Source organism: Theropithecus gelada, chromosome 19 (genome assembly GCF_003255815.1).
Source record: "Theropithecus gelada isolate Dixy chromosome 19, Tgel_1.0, whole genome shotgun sequence".
NCBI classification, from domain to species: domain Eukaryota; kingdom Metazoa; phylum Chordata; class Mammalia; order Primates; family Cercopithecidae; genus Theropithecus; species Theropithecus gelada.
The window spans coordinates 46466803-46481927 of NC_037687.1; the positions used below are offsets into that span (position 1 = coordinate 46466803).

Sequence of the window (15125 nt, forward strand, 5' to 3'; positions counted from 1 at the left end):
TCTGTCTGATTTTTAAATGTTTTGTAGAGACAGGTTATTGCTGTGTTGCCCAGGCTGGCCTCGAATTCCTGGGCTCAGCCTTGGCCTGAGATCCTCCAGCCTGGGCCTTCCACAGTGCCAGGATTACAAGCATGAGCCACCATGCCTGGCCTGCTCAAACTTCTTAGGTGGCATCTTTGTCATCCTGTCCTGAGCCATGATTCTCTGTTGCTTCCTGGAGGAGGTGGCCTTTGTCCTCTCATGGGGCTGTCAGCCTTGTAGTAGATCATACTTTTAACAACTACCCAACACGTGCCCCGGGGCAGACAAGGCTGGGACTGAGTCTGACCGTGCATCTCTCACTCCAGGGGCCAGTGGACCCACGGAGGCTGGGGCACCCTTTTGTCCTTCTCTGTTCATGCTCAAGAACACTGGAAATGGGTTCATCATATTCAGCGTGGTGCATTCCTCCTGAAGATAGGGAGAAACTGTGCGGAATGCTGGAACATCCCGTTCTTTTCTGCAGTCATCTTAAAAACCGTTTCCGGTGTTTGTGCTGTGAGATAACCAGGCCAGGCTGGGATGCATCCTTCTATGCCTGGCGCCTGGGTGAGACTTCAGGCCCAGAATGCCCTATGGATAATTGGTTAAGCCAGCACACAGCAGACGTCTATTTAAGCATAGATTCAATTGGGCCAGGCCAAAGCCCAGCCAGGCTGGTTTCATCAGAGAACTGCCTTTGTGGAATAATTTGTCCTGGTTCAGTTTGATTTTTTTTTTTCTACTTCCCCCAAAGTAAGATTAGAAAAGCAAGTAGGTCCCTGGGCCTCGACGGCAGAGATGCTTATCACCTCTGCTGGGAGGAGAATGTGGTCCTTTCTCCTTTGGCAGATTATGACCTCTTCCCGCTCATCACCATAGGAGGATGCCCCAGCTGCAGTGGGAGGCGGAGTGGAGAGCCTGGGAGTGTGGGCTCCTGTCGTCACCCCTGGGCTGCTCTTCCTACCTGTGGGACTGGGACGAGGCAGTGGCAGAGGGAGTTTGGGCTGCTGGAGCCTGGGGAGGCTTTGCCCCTGCTGCGCTCGGTTTGGCAACATCCCATGCTGCCATGGGGTGGTGAGGGTTGGGTGGAGAGACCTCCTTTTCTCTTTGAAATGAGGCCATCAGCTCTCCTTGTTGGAAATGAGCTGTTGTCTGGCTTTGGTGGAAGGCCAGGTAGCTTTGATGACACATAGTTACTGCGTGTCTGTGCTGGTGCTGGGACCCTGTCTTCCAGGGCTATATATGGCCTTTCAGAAGATACTTAAATTAAAAGAATTCTAAGTGTTAGAGGTTTCTGAGGATTTGTCTAGACTACCCAGGGAACACAGAGAAGGGATTTAGCCCAGGGTGGGAGGGTAGAAGGGGGTCGTCTCCAACCCCGAGAAAAGTGTGTTTTGGGTGGGAGCTGGAGGTGGGCAGGAACAAGTTCCAGGCAGAGGAGGGAGGAGGCAGGAGGCTGGGAGAGCACGTGGGGTGAGTGGTGGTGATGGCCCGCACCGACCTGAGTTGTGCTCTACTAGAGGTTTACCTTCATCCTGAGGCCACCTAAAGGCCACTGGAAGCGAGGGAAAGCCTGATGAGGTTTGCATTTCCTGAAGATCCCCAGCTGCTATTGGGGCAGGTGGGCTGGAGGCCTGGACCTTGGCCATGGGTTGGATGTGGGAAGCGGCGGATGGATGTGATGGGAGAGGGCATCTAGGATGACACCCGGGTCTCTGCTGAAGTAGCAGGAAGATGGCAGAGCCGCATTGAGATGGGGGCACAGTCGGGGTTCTCGCACACTGAGCTCCAGGGCGCCCGGGACCCGCAGGTGGGTGCAGAGGGAAAGCAGGGAGAGGCAGAGGGAACCATGCCTTCTGCGAGGAGGGGATGGGAGGGCTGGCAGCATGATGGGGGTGAAGAGAGAAGCAGAGAGGGGAGAGGAGAGGGGAGGAGATGGGTAGGAAGTTCAAAATAGAATGCAAAAGCTGCTTTCCCTCCTCCCCCAAGGCAAGGACTGTTAGGGCCCCGGCAGGCAGCGTAGGGGAGGCTTGGCTGGAAGAGGAGAAGGAGGCGAGTGAGGGGAGGATTCTTCACTTGTAGAGGAAGCTGTTTCGGTGGCCATGGAGCTTCTAGCTGGAGGGGTTGGTGCATGGTGGAGGTTGGAGCTGGGATCCCCAGGTGGGCGTGTGAGCTTGGGAAGAGGATGCACCTTCCCTTAAAAGGGAGGGAGGGGAGGATGGATGGGGAGTCCTGGGAGTTTGGAGGAGGAGAGGTGAGAGTGGACCCATCTGCTGGCTGCTGTGCGCTCCAAGAAGTAGGAGTGGAATTCATTCATCCACGGTGGCTCCCGCTGGGGGCAGAAGTTGGGGGTAGAAATCTTTGGAAGGTGCGGGAAGTTGAGAGTAGCCCTCCTGCGAGTTCCTCTGCAGCTCACGGCAGAGCTGGGGTCTCGCCGAGGTGACTGGGCCTTGCTTGGCCATCGCCAGTGCTTGACTTCCCCTGGCAGTGCTCAGTGTTCCTGGAGCAGGCACAAGCTGAGCCCGTGTGGATGGGTGGGCACAGGGCCGAGGAGTCTACAGCACTGGCAAGAGTGGTGGCCATAGAGAAGGGCCAGGGATCTAAGCCGAATGGAGGCAGAGGGCGGCTCCAGGAGAAAGTAAGGGGTTGGAGGGCAGGAGGTCCTGGCCCTCACCTGTGCTGTCACCCAGTGATCATCGCTGCATTTGGGAGAAGAGAGACCTGCTCCCTGACAGCAGGATCCCCGGGCTGGCGTCATAGAGGGTGGCAGTGGGAATGACACCCGAGGGACTGTGAGTGGGTTCTTGCTCAGAAGCCTGAGCTGCTGGCTGCCCGTGGCTCTGAACTCTCACCCTCTGGGGACAGGAGCAAGTGCTGGGTCCCAGGTAATGAGACTGCACCCGCCATAGGGCGGCATCAGAGGCACCTTCATGATGATTAACTGTCAGGCTTCAGGGCTGCCTCTGCCAGAGAGAAAGGGCGTTCGTTCGAGAAAGTCTCCCTGGGCTTGTGTGTTTGTTTTTTCCACCTTCCCCAGAAGGTTCTGTGGTCTTGGAAAGGTGTCGCTGTGCCACAGGGTGCCCACCTCATTTCCCAGTGACAGATGACTGGCTATCCCAGCTGTGTGGCATCGTGGAGACCGTGTGAGTCAGCGGCTGGCTGGCGTGGGCTGCTCCTGTGAAGTTCCCAAGGGCTTGCTGCCTCTGATGGGAGTTGGAGAGCCACCGGGCCTCTTGCCTTGCCATCATCCTCGCCTGCCTGCCTCGGGGCCTCTGTCTGGGCTGCCTCAATGGAGGCCAGCTCAGGTGGGCTCCTGGCCAGGCCGAGGAGGAGGAAGAGGAAATGCAGGAGAGGTGCCCTTCGACAGAGGAGCGAGTGCTGGTCTGCGTCCTCAGACACCCCAGCTTTGCTCCCAGCAGAGGCGCGGGTGCTGGTCTGCGTCCTCAGACACCCCGGCTTTGCTCCCAGCAGAGGGATGGGTGCTGGTCTGCGTCCTCAGACACCCCAGCTTTGCTGATCTTGAGGGTGTTTGAGTTGATCCCTTTGTGAGGGTCATGGGTGGGCCTTTGGGAGCTTTGGTGCAGGTAGGTCATCTTTAGTAAACGGAAAGGAGCTGGCCAGGGGGTGCACTGGGAACTCTATGCCTCGCGCAGAGGGACTCAGCCGGGTTGCCCACCTCCATTCTCCAGATCTCAGTATTATAGACCTCCCTCACCGGGTGACCAGCCCCAAACCAAAAGGGCTCATGCCTCTCCCATCATTCCCTCACGTGACACCCCGGCTCCTGCTCTTAGCAGCCCTCCTTCCACTCCATCATTATGTGTTTACTCGCACTGTATCCCTCTCTCCGTGGTCTCTGCACTCCATTAGGGGAGGACATGGCCCTTTCACTCCACTCTATCACCAGTGCCTGGTACATCTAGCCGACACTTACTTATTAGTGATGTGAAATGAATGAATGGACATTTACCATTATGGACAGCACCTCATTAAGGTTTTTAAAGTGCTATCAAAGCAGTGTGTACCCTTGGTTTAAAAAGCCACTAGTACAAAATCAGTACAGGAAAGCTAGGTTATCTTGAAACCAGCGACTCCTGCCAGCCCATTTCTCTCCACACCAGCCCTCCCCAGAGCCAATTCTTTGGGCCATTTCTGTCACCCCCACCCAGCTTTTCATCGTATGTTTATTGCTGGTTCTTCCACGGGTTCCTTTTGCCTTCTTGTCATACACTTGAGCCTCCTTTAGTTCTTGCTCCGTGAACTTTCCACCCTATCTTGCCTTTGCCCTGGGTGAGCTGAGGCTGCACAGATGGGGCCCTGCTCTCTCTACACGTCTTTTCTCCAGCCCGTCTTCACCTCCCAACTTCTGTTGCGTTTCCTTGTTAGGGTTTGTAATATTTCCATTGCATTTATGTGACCAGTAAATCTTACCTGTTTTCGGGGGAGACATTAACTCTAAAAGGTAAAAAAAAAAAAAACCCAAAAAATAACAACAGAAAAAAGCAGCCATAAAACTGTGTTTCTGTGATCACTATGACCGTGGTCTATGCAGAGCTAAGGAATGTATCGGGGCGGGAGTGCCTTCTCTCTGGGTTGGATGTCACAAGCCCAGGCCCTCCCTCAAGAGGAGGCTCCTAGCGTCAAGAGCATATAGACTGTTTTTCTTTTCCTTGTTTTTTTTTTTTTTTTTTTTGAGACGGAGTCTCGCTCTGTCGCCCAGGCTGGAGTGCAGTGGTGCGATCTTGGCTCACTGCAAGCTCCGCCTCCCGAATTCATACCATTCTCCTGCCTCAGTTTCCCGAGTAGCTGGGACTACAGGCGCCTACCACCATGCCTGGCTAATTTTTTGTATTTTAAGTAGAGATGAGGTTTCACTGTGTTAGCCAGGATGGTCTTGATCTCCTGACCTCGTGATCCGGCCATCTCAGCCTCCCAAAGTGCTGGGATTACAGGCATGAGCCACCGTGCCTGGCCTAGACTGTTTTTCTTATATAACCATCAGTTGTACAAAATCACTCCATGTTTTAGTTTATTCTCTGTTTAAAGAATGGTTTTCTTTTTTTTATTAGAAAAAATATTTTTATTATTTTTTTTCATGAGAACAAAAGCAACATATGTACATGCATTGTTGAAAGTTAGAAAGTTCACGTAAATAGGAATTCCTCCAGTTGTCCATAAGGCATCCCAGATGTGGCCAGTATAGTTTCTATCTCTTACTTGGGTGTCATGATGGTTTTTCCCCCAGATACTGAAAGGCTGGGCCAGTTGTACCACGGCATCCCAATTCTGGATTTGTATGGTTGTTCCCTTGTGGTGGCGGTTAGCTTGTTCCTCTATCCCCATATTTCTTGCAAACTAGAAGTTAGATCTAAAGCCATAGAAGTTTAAAACATTTGCCGGAATACATCCCAGGTGATGTGTATTTCTTATTGCACTACATTCAGACACAAATTATACTTAGTTGACGCACAATCAGTGATGCTAAGACTGATGACTGAGTTACAACCCCTTGACCTGGAGAGTAATCTGCCTGTTGTTACTTTGGTACCATGTGAATAAATGCAGCCTTCATACATACATCTGTTTTGTTTTGTTGTTCCTAGAGTTTTAATTTGCCTTTCTTCTGTCTTACTGAGAGAAGAAGCATATCTTATTCACCATATCACTAAGAGCTTTAAGCTTCCTATTGATTTTATCTGCGGAAAGGAATCCATGCCATTCTTTTCGTGGATGTTTTTGTCAGAGCCACATACTTGGAGTTCTAATTTCTACTGATTGCTTTCTAGGCTTGCTGTCCAGCGTCTAATTATACTTTTGGATTGACTCCAGTTTTTTAAAATATCCCATTATATCACCTCCTTCTCTTTATTGGCTTGTGCTTTCTCCGTCTCCCCACCCTTCTACCCTTCTGTCTCTGCTGGAGTACATCCTTAAGTACTTCCCCCGTTTCTGAGTTTTTGAATGTCTGAAAATGACTAGTTTCCTTCTGTATTCGATTAGTAGTTTGTCTGAATGTAGAGTTCTGTTATTTTTGCATGGAATGCAACAAAAAGGGGGTGAGTGTAACAGAGTGGGGCACACGCCCTTTGACATCGTCTCAGTTAAGTCTCAGTGTCACTATCTGTGAAATGGGAAGGTAGTACCTGTTCTAGGTTGGGTTCCATGGGAAGCTGAGTCTCTGAGCCGGGTGGGCAGGAAGCGTATTGAGGAGTGCTCTCGGGATCAGCGTGTGTGTCAGAGGGAGGGAGCAGGCTTGGGCTGCAATGCTGTCTCAAGGGCATCTCGGCTGCTCCCATGGGGAGCTTTGGTGCTGGAGTGGTCCCCAGAGATGTCCCCAGTTGAAGCGAGGGAGCTGAGTCTTGGCTCCCTCCATTGAATCAAGGAGACCAGTAGAGGGGTGTGGCCTCAGGGGATGAGTTGGGCAGTGTACCCAGCGTCCAGTGCAACTTACGGGACCTAGCATGGGGCAGGTCCCCAGTAAATGGCAATTTAAAATGAAGGGAGGCTGTGTTTGCCTGCTGAGATTTCTCTAGCTTCGTGGGCCTGTCATGAATACTGGGAAGTAATGTTTTGATGAGAATCAAGCTGTCCTACCTAAGGACATCAGAGCATTTCGCCTGGCTTTGGGGTGGGAAGTGTGGATGAGGTGGTGTCTGCAGGCTTTGCATTTCGCTTGGTTTCTGGAACAAGTGTACCTGGCACTTACTGTGTGCCAGGCACTGTCCTTAGTGCTTTAAAAATGCCAACTCAGTTCTCACCGCAAACCTACTATGAAAACAGTGTTCATATCTCCGTTTTTCAGATGGGGACACCAAGGCACAGAGTAGGGATCTCAGCCACACACTGGGAAGGGGTGGAGCTGAACTGGAGCCCAGGGCTTTTCTCCCAGGCCGGTGCTCTGAATGCCTCAGCACAGCTGCCCTTGCAGTGCCCGCGGACCCAGGGTGGTTTTAAATGAGTGGAGGTAGAAAGCGAATACTTCTTTGGCTCCTCTCTGTGGGTCTTACTTGCGGGTGAGATTGATTGCAACCACCAGAAACGTAACCACATTTGGGCAAATTAACACAAGTTTGTTGGGAGGACCTGGGAGCCCCAGGAGTCCAGTTGCACGAGGCACAGCCCAGCTGGGAAGGGACAGCAGGGTCCCCTGATTGTGACTTCCCTGACCACATAGACCACCCTCTCATCTGTGGCTGCCTCCCTCTTCTCCTCTGCTCCTGGTCTCCTGCCTGTGTCTGCGGCCCAGCTGTTTTCACATCTGTACCGGCACACACAAAGCTGGAATGGCTTCAGTCCCCTCACCAGACCCTGTCACCCACCCATGGGCAGGTGGGTGGGGATGGGGAGGAAACGAGGCCTCTTCAGCCAACAGGACAGAGCCCTGAGAGGTGGCAGGCTTAGGATTATGGCCCAACAGCCATGCCATGTGGATTTCATCCCCCTTCCATGCATGGGGAAACTGAGGCTGAGGGAGGCAGCCTGTGACAGGCTGCAGCAACTGGACTTCTTCCCCCTACCACAGCAGCTTCCAGATCTTATCCCTGGAAACAGCCTGCCCGCCGGCTAGTGTTAGGAAGGTAGGCAGCAGCTCTGCTCCCCGCTAGAGGTGTTCTACTAGACTGTTCCATAGAGCTTGTCACTCCTGGGTCTTGGTGGCCCCACTCTGGCCTTGCACAGCACCCCTTCCGGGCTGTGCAGGGTGTGACAGGCCCTGAGGTCTCCCTGGAGAGGTCCAGCCAGTGCCTCCTGAAAGTCGCTGACTTGCTGCTTTGTTCTTCTGTCTCTGAAGCCGAGTGTTTAAGACAGACATGGAGCTGGAGGTTCTGCGCTACACCAATAAAATCTCCAGCGAGGCCCACCGTGAGGTAAGTCAGACACCGGCTCCAGTTGAGTGGGGAAAGCGGTGTTGCTGTGTGGCGAGAGAACTGCGTGAGGATGAAGGGTTTCCAGGGGGGCTCTAATCCCCGAGGGCCACACGAGAGGTAGGAAGTTTTACACGATGATGGTTCTCTTTTCTGTTCCCTGGTGGGCACAGGGCAGGGACAGGAGAGGCTCTGCCCCAATTGCTCAGCTTAGGGCACCTGCCCATCATGGCAGTCGTGGACACTAATCCTCAGGAAATTCTCCAACAAAAAGTTCCAACTCTGGGAGGGCAGAGTGCTCCTTCCTGATATCGCAGCAGTTCTCAGCTCATTTTAAAGAATCTTTTGTCCTTAACTATGGTTCAAACACACTTATTACCATCATCCATTTTCTGAAAACTTCTTCGTGTGGTTCTCTTCCAAATCTTCCCAGTTTACTGGAGGAATGAGACCAAATAAGGCAACACATGTCTTGAAAGATGAGGATGGCCCAGGGTCTGCTCAGGAATGTTGCGATTTTGTGTTAGGAAACAGACAAGGGTAATTGATGGGCAGCCTACTCTCTTGTACGAGTTAATGCTCTCCGTGTTTTATGAAAGTTAAACAAAGGAGGCCTTTTAGTGATCGGCATAGCTTTTGTAGCATTAAGTATTCACCGAGCACCTCGTGGTTGAATCCTCACTGTCCTCAGGCTGCTGGTGGCCTCTGAGCTGTAACTCGGGGCTTGGCATTTATCGGCTTCCAAATGGAAGTGCTTCCTGGCAGTTTAAATAAACTGTATGGGATTTTGGAGCTTTTAAAAAGTTCTAATTTGTCACATGTCTGTACCACTGCATGCACTTATCATTCTTTTTTTCTTTTTTAAAGAAGAGGTGCCTTTGAAGAAGTGCTGTATGTTATTTATCACGCTGTGTTACTGATCTGCTTAATACAAATGTCTTTGCTTAATATCTGTCCTCCAGGTAATGAAGGCTGTAAAGGTGGGAATGAAAGAATATGAGTTGGAAAGGTAAGCCACCATGTTTCTCCGGGTAGAATTAAAAGGTAAAAAACAGTAATTTATGTTCCCTGAGTGAGTAACAGATGAAACGCCGCAGCGGCACACACACCTTGAGTGGGGATTATGAACAGGGCTTCAGGATCACGGGCAAAGATTATTTTTCTTCTGACTGATCCCCGCTTCCTGGCTCTTGGCAGAGTGTTTGATGTAATGGTCTTCAATGACTTTTCAGGGTGGTTTAGTGCCCCACCATTCTACTCTCGGACTTTGTTTCTGCCATTTGCAGGAAACTTTACCAAATTGCTGCTCTTATGACTCTGAAAGCTGCCAGTAAAACAGCTTGCCATTTTTATGTGTGAACACTGCCATTATGTCTGCTGTGTTTGGGCGACTGGGTCGAGGGATGGTTAAATGGCCCATAAAGAGCTCTGGAGAGCTCCATTGGCCTTCTGCTCCTGTTAGACCTGCAGTGAGCCGGTGCCACCCGGGGAGCTTCCTGTGGCTGCCCAGCCGTGGCAGGTGTGGCCTGGCCAGCTCAGCCCCGCTCCAGGACCCAAAGGTCAGTGTGCTGCCACCTGTGGTACAAGGAAACCTTTGGATCAGACTCTTAACTGCCTCAGTGGTTCCCTTCCCACCCGTGTCCTGGGGCAGGAGACCTCCCACCAGTGTTGGTATCATCTGGAAACTCTGGGGAAGTGACACTGAAGAGGCTGCCATCCCCCTGTCCCCACACCGGGCTTTCCTTCCCTGCCTATCCTTGTGAGAGCTTGATTTCTGGTGTCCCTTACCCCCCTTGCAGGGCCCAAGTCCGCCCCAGATGTCTTCAGGGCCTGCTCTGTTCAGGGCCCCGGCCCTGCGGGTGCTGGCTCCATATCACCCTCCCAACCCTCATGGCCTGCCTGCCATCAGTGGGGTGCAGGGCTGAGGTCGGATGGGGCCCACAGTGAGCTGCTTGAACGCTTCTGTTCGCTGTGGCTGTGCTTGGGGAGTGGGTGTCTTTTTAAGGTCTCGCCTTGGAAGGAGTTCTGAGCAGTCAGCTCCTGTGCTTCTCTCCTTACCCCGCCCGGAGGAGGTTAAAATGGCCTTGCCCGGGTGCTTGGCATCCTGGGAGGAGGCATGTAACACACGTTGATCAGAAGCCCAGCTCTGTCAGCCAGGGAGGCTGGGAAGGGCTCGCACAGCTCTCCCAGCACTTGTGTCTGCATGGTCTGCTACAGTGCGGCGTCTGTGCCCGGCATTCCCAGGACCCTCTGCCCGCTCCAAGGATCTGGGATGGGAAGCGTGTTGGGGGCTCCTGCAGTGAGGTGGGCTAGACAGCGGGTCCCTCAGACTAGCACTGCCCCGGAAACCTGTCCCAGCTTGAGTTGAATCATAGTGACCCATAGCTGATGCTTCAAATAAAAATAACTGAGAAACTGGGGCAGGAATAGCTGGGCCCAGTGTGGAGCCCTGCCGTCCTCCGCATGCGGGCCGCCTGAGCTCTGTACTGCAGTCAGTCCTGCTCCCAAGGTGGCTCCTGGGAGGGTCCCTGAGCCTCCCTCCCCACAGTGTCCCAGAGCCTGCCCCTGCCCAGCCTGGGGACAGGGCTGTATCAGCTTTGATTCAGGGGCCAGGGGCCCTGGAATACCCCCCGCTCCTTAGCCCTCCTGCCTTCCAGGTAATGGAGGCCTTTTTTTTTTTTTAAACAGGAAATTTCAATATCCAAAATAATAGAAAAGTAGAGTGAACCCCGAAGTCCCCATCAGGTTTTTGTGCCCATCATTTTTGGCATTTTAAAGCCAAATCCCAGACATCATGTCATGGCACCTGTAAATACCTCAGTAGGTATTTCAGTTGATGAGAACTTTTTTTTACTTTTACATAACCACCAGGCCAATATCACATTCATTGTAACAAATGAACCGTAACTCCTTAATGTCATGAATATCTAGTCCGTATTGATCCTAAACTCTTTTTAGCGTTGGTTTGTTCAAGTCAGGATCCACATAGATCTATGTTGCAGTTGGCTGCTGTTGGAAGCAGGGTGTTGTGAACCTGAGCTCTGGGGAGATGTCACCCCGGTCTACAAACTGCTCCACCTTTGCCCCACCCCCATCCCAAGACCCCGGGCTGGCCTTGCTGCCTCATCCTGTGTGGACCAGGGTGGCTCTAGGAGAGATGAGCTCGAAGCCAGAGGCCACAGCCGAGTGCACCGGGAAGCTCAGCCAGAGCCAGGAGCTCCGAGCTATGAATGGGCCATTTGGGGCCCTTTCGTTTCTGGGGCGTCGTGAGAATCATGAGAAAGGAAGAAGATCTGTGTGGTGTGACGGGGACCATGTGGTGGCGTGCCCTCCCAGGCCAGGACCCACTGGAGACCCTCCTCCACAGGTCTGGGCTTTCCTGGGTCCTCCTGCCACAGGCGACAGCCCTCAATAGCAACCTCCTGTCCCTGTCAGTCCCTTGTGAGGGAAGGACTTGCCCAGCTGTGCTCCTTCTCGTTCAAGGCCTTAGTGGTTTTCTTACTCTTTGGCCAGATGGAGCGAGTTGTGATTCTGTGTGCCCAGCGCACATCGAGTGCGGATGGGCTGGGAAGAGGGGACACGGCCTGAGGGTCTCTTCCAACTAGGCACATGCCCCAGGAGCCACACACACACCACACACACAACACACACAACACACACACCACACCATACCTACCATGTACACATATACAATACCACACAATACACACCACACCACACATTGTGTGCACGCCACATATACCACACACATGCCCCCCACCACACACCACTTATACAACACCACACAATACACACCACACCACACATCGTGTGCACGCCACATATACCACACACATGCCCCCCCACCACACACCACACACGACTTATACAACACCACAAAATACCACACCACACCATACATCGTGTGCACGCCACATACACCACACACATGCCCCCCCACCACACACCACATACACGCCACACACACCACACACGACACACACTCCCACAGGGTGCTGAGTGGCATCGGGTCAGCATATGTACCTGCTGCCCATGCTGTGCACCTGCCATGCGCGCCCACCTGCTGCTGGCCACAGGATATACAGAGGGGAAACAGTGCCCACCAGGGAAGCTATCTGATCTGTGGGCCCCTGAGCGCTTAGAGCAGTGATGTGGGGACGGGAACTGAGACAGCAAGAATGAGAGATGGAGGCTGTTCCTGAGGGGACCAAGTGGGGAGAGAGGGGTCACCCCGTCTGAAGATGGTGGGAAGATGGGTGTCTGGGGCAAGTGTCACATCATGGAGTATCCCTGGCCAGATTTGAGGAGGCGGCTGAAGTCCCTGGGGACATCTGCGGCCAGGGAGGTGGGCTGACACTTCTTCCGCCTCAAGCTCCCTCTCCAGGGAAGGATATCACTGTGTGACGCAGTTTTGTGGTCCTTGTCATGGAGAGCCTGGAGGCGACTTCTTGGGGACCACGTCTCATTTATCTGCACAGTGTCTGACCTGGGTGTTGGGAAGCATGTGTGGGTGGGTTCGATGGAAGGGAAAAGAGAAGAAAAGGTTTTAAGTGATTTTTCTGCCATCTTCTGTGTCACTGGGAGCTTGAGAATTCTTTTCTTAACTAGCCAGGGAATAAAAATCTCTCCTAATGTCCGTGTTTTTGGTTACCCAGGGGTGTGCCTCTTTGAACACAGGCTCAACTGCTACCAGGGAAGGCTGGGGGGGCGGCTACACTGCTGTGTGAATCGCTGACTCACTGGGTTCAAAGGAAGCCAGCCGCTCTTTTATATGTGTTGATAGCACCCTGTGAGCAAGGTGGGCGTCCCTAAGACCTGCTGGACTTTCTGCTGGGGGCCTGGCGGGCCTCAGCCCTACACAGGGATACCTGGCAAGAAGGCAGGGAGCTCTGCAGTTCAGGACTCAGGGCAGGAGTCAGGGCTGGTTTTCTCCAACGTGGACACACCACCCACCCCAGGACTCACGAGATGCTGGCCTGGACCCCCATTCTAAGCCTCATCTCTTTTTGTTTTATTATCTATGATTTGTTATCAAATCTTGAAGGCATGTTAAAAAAAAAAAAGTGAGCGGATGGCATTTATGAAGACTCCTCCCTCGTGCGGCGCCTGGGAGTTGAGGGTTCAGAGGAATGAAAATCATTTTCCGCACTTGAGGTGTAGTAAATTGTGTTAAACCAATAAGACGTCCGTGTTGGGTAAATCGGGCTCTAACAGCAGGCCCAATCAGGCCGTCCATTTTTCCGCCTCCTATTATTTCATGTTAGTGGCGTAACCAGCTTGTAGCCAGCTGGCGTGGGGCTGGCGGCCGGATCCATTACCTGCAAATGCTAATTTAGAGCATGCTCCATTGGCTGTGTAAGCGAGCCCCAGCTCACATTTACCACAAGGAGATTAATAACTCGATGTGTCTGACAGCCTGGGGCCTTGATTGAAATTATGCTCTTTCTCTCCGAGCTGTGAATGGGCCATTTGGGGTCCTTTCGTTTCTGGGGGCGTCGTGAGAATCATGGGAAAGGGAGAGGATCTGTGTGGTGTGACGGGGACCGTGTGGTGGTGTCCCCTCCCAGGCCAGGACCCACTGGAGACCCTCCTCCACAGATCTGGGCTTTCCTGGGTCCTCCTGCCACAGGCGACAGCCCTCAATAGCAACCTCCTGTCCCCGTCAATCCCTTGTGAGGGAAGGACTTGCCCAGCTGTGCTCCTTCTCATTCAAGGCCTTGGTGCTTGTCTTACTCTTTGGCCAGATGGAGCGAGTTATGATTCTGTGTGCCCAGCGCACTCGAGTGCAGATGGGATGGGGAGAGGGGACACGGCCTGAGGGTCTCCCCCCAACCAGGCACATGCCCCAGATGCCACACACACACCACACTGTACCTACCGCGGACACATATACAACACCACACATTCCGTGCCCGCCACATACACCACACACGTGCCCCCCCCACACCACATACACGACACACAACCACACCATACACAACACACATAACACACCATACACACCATACATGCCACATCACACAATCTGTGCATGCCGCATACACCACACACACGCCCCCCACACCGCACACACCATACACCACATAGATGACACACACACCACACCATACACACCATACGCATAGCACCACACATCCTGTGCATGCCACATATACCATATGCATGCCCCCCCACAGCACATACACAACACAAACACCACACCATACACACCACACCACACATCCCATGCTCACCACATACACCACACACATGCCCCTCACACCACACACCACGTACACAACACCACACAATGCACACCACACCACACATCGCGTGCATGCCACATGCACCACATACATGCCCCCCCACACCACACACTCCACACATCACATACACGACACGCACACCACACAATACATACCACACACACCACCATGGCCCGTGCACGCCACATACACCACACACGCCCCCACACCACACACACTACACACCACATACACAACACACATACCACACTTCACACACCACATACACAACACACACACCATACACACCACACACAACACCACCACACATCCTGTGCATACCACATACGTGACACACATGCCACACCATACACACCACACACCACATACACACCACACACCACACCATACACTTCACACACACCACACACCACATACACACACACCATACACACCATACACACCACACACACCACACACTACATACACACACACACCACACCATACACACCACACACCACACCATACACATCACACACACCACACACCACATACACACACACCACACCATACATGCCACACACACCACACCATACATGCCACACACACACCACACATCCCATACAAGCCACATACACCACACACATACCCCACACACCACATACACCACACACACACACCACACACCACACACACCACACACACCACATACATGCCACACACGCCATACACACCACCCACACTCCCGCACACCACATACACACACCTCACACTACACATGCAACATACCACACACAGCACAACACACACGCCACACACACACATACACACCACCCACACCATATGCACCACACACACACCACACTCATTCCACATACCACACACACCCCACACCACACCACACACACATCATGCACCATATACATCACACATACACACCTCCACACACAACCCCCACATACCACACACACCACATGCCATACACACACCACACATATATCACATACTGCATATGTAT

General features: G+C 52.8%; 1 protein-coding gene across 3 annotated transcripts in view; it reads left to right on the forward strand.

Moving 5' to 3' along the window:
• The window catches only part of PEPD (peptidase D), a 136012-nt gene that overhangs the window by 50192 nt on the left and 70695 nt on the right, over nucleotides 1–15125 (forward strand). For 2 of the 3 annotated variants that reach the window (XM_025366169.1, XM_025366171.1), the window contains 2 exons: nucleotides 7811–7886; nucleotides 8846–8892. The exons of the other annotated variant lie outside the window; for it this stretch is intronic. In XM_025366169.1, coding sequence (XP_025221954.1) covers nucleotides 7811–7886; nucleotides 8846–8892 — 123 coding nt within the window. The remainder of the gene's footprint in view (nucleotides 1–7810; nucleotides 7887–8845; nucleotides 8893–15125) is intronic. 3 annotated transcript variants of the gene reach the window in all.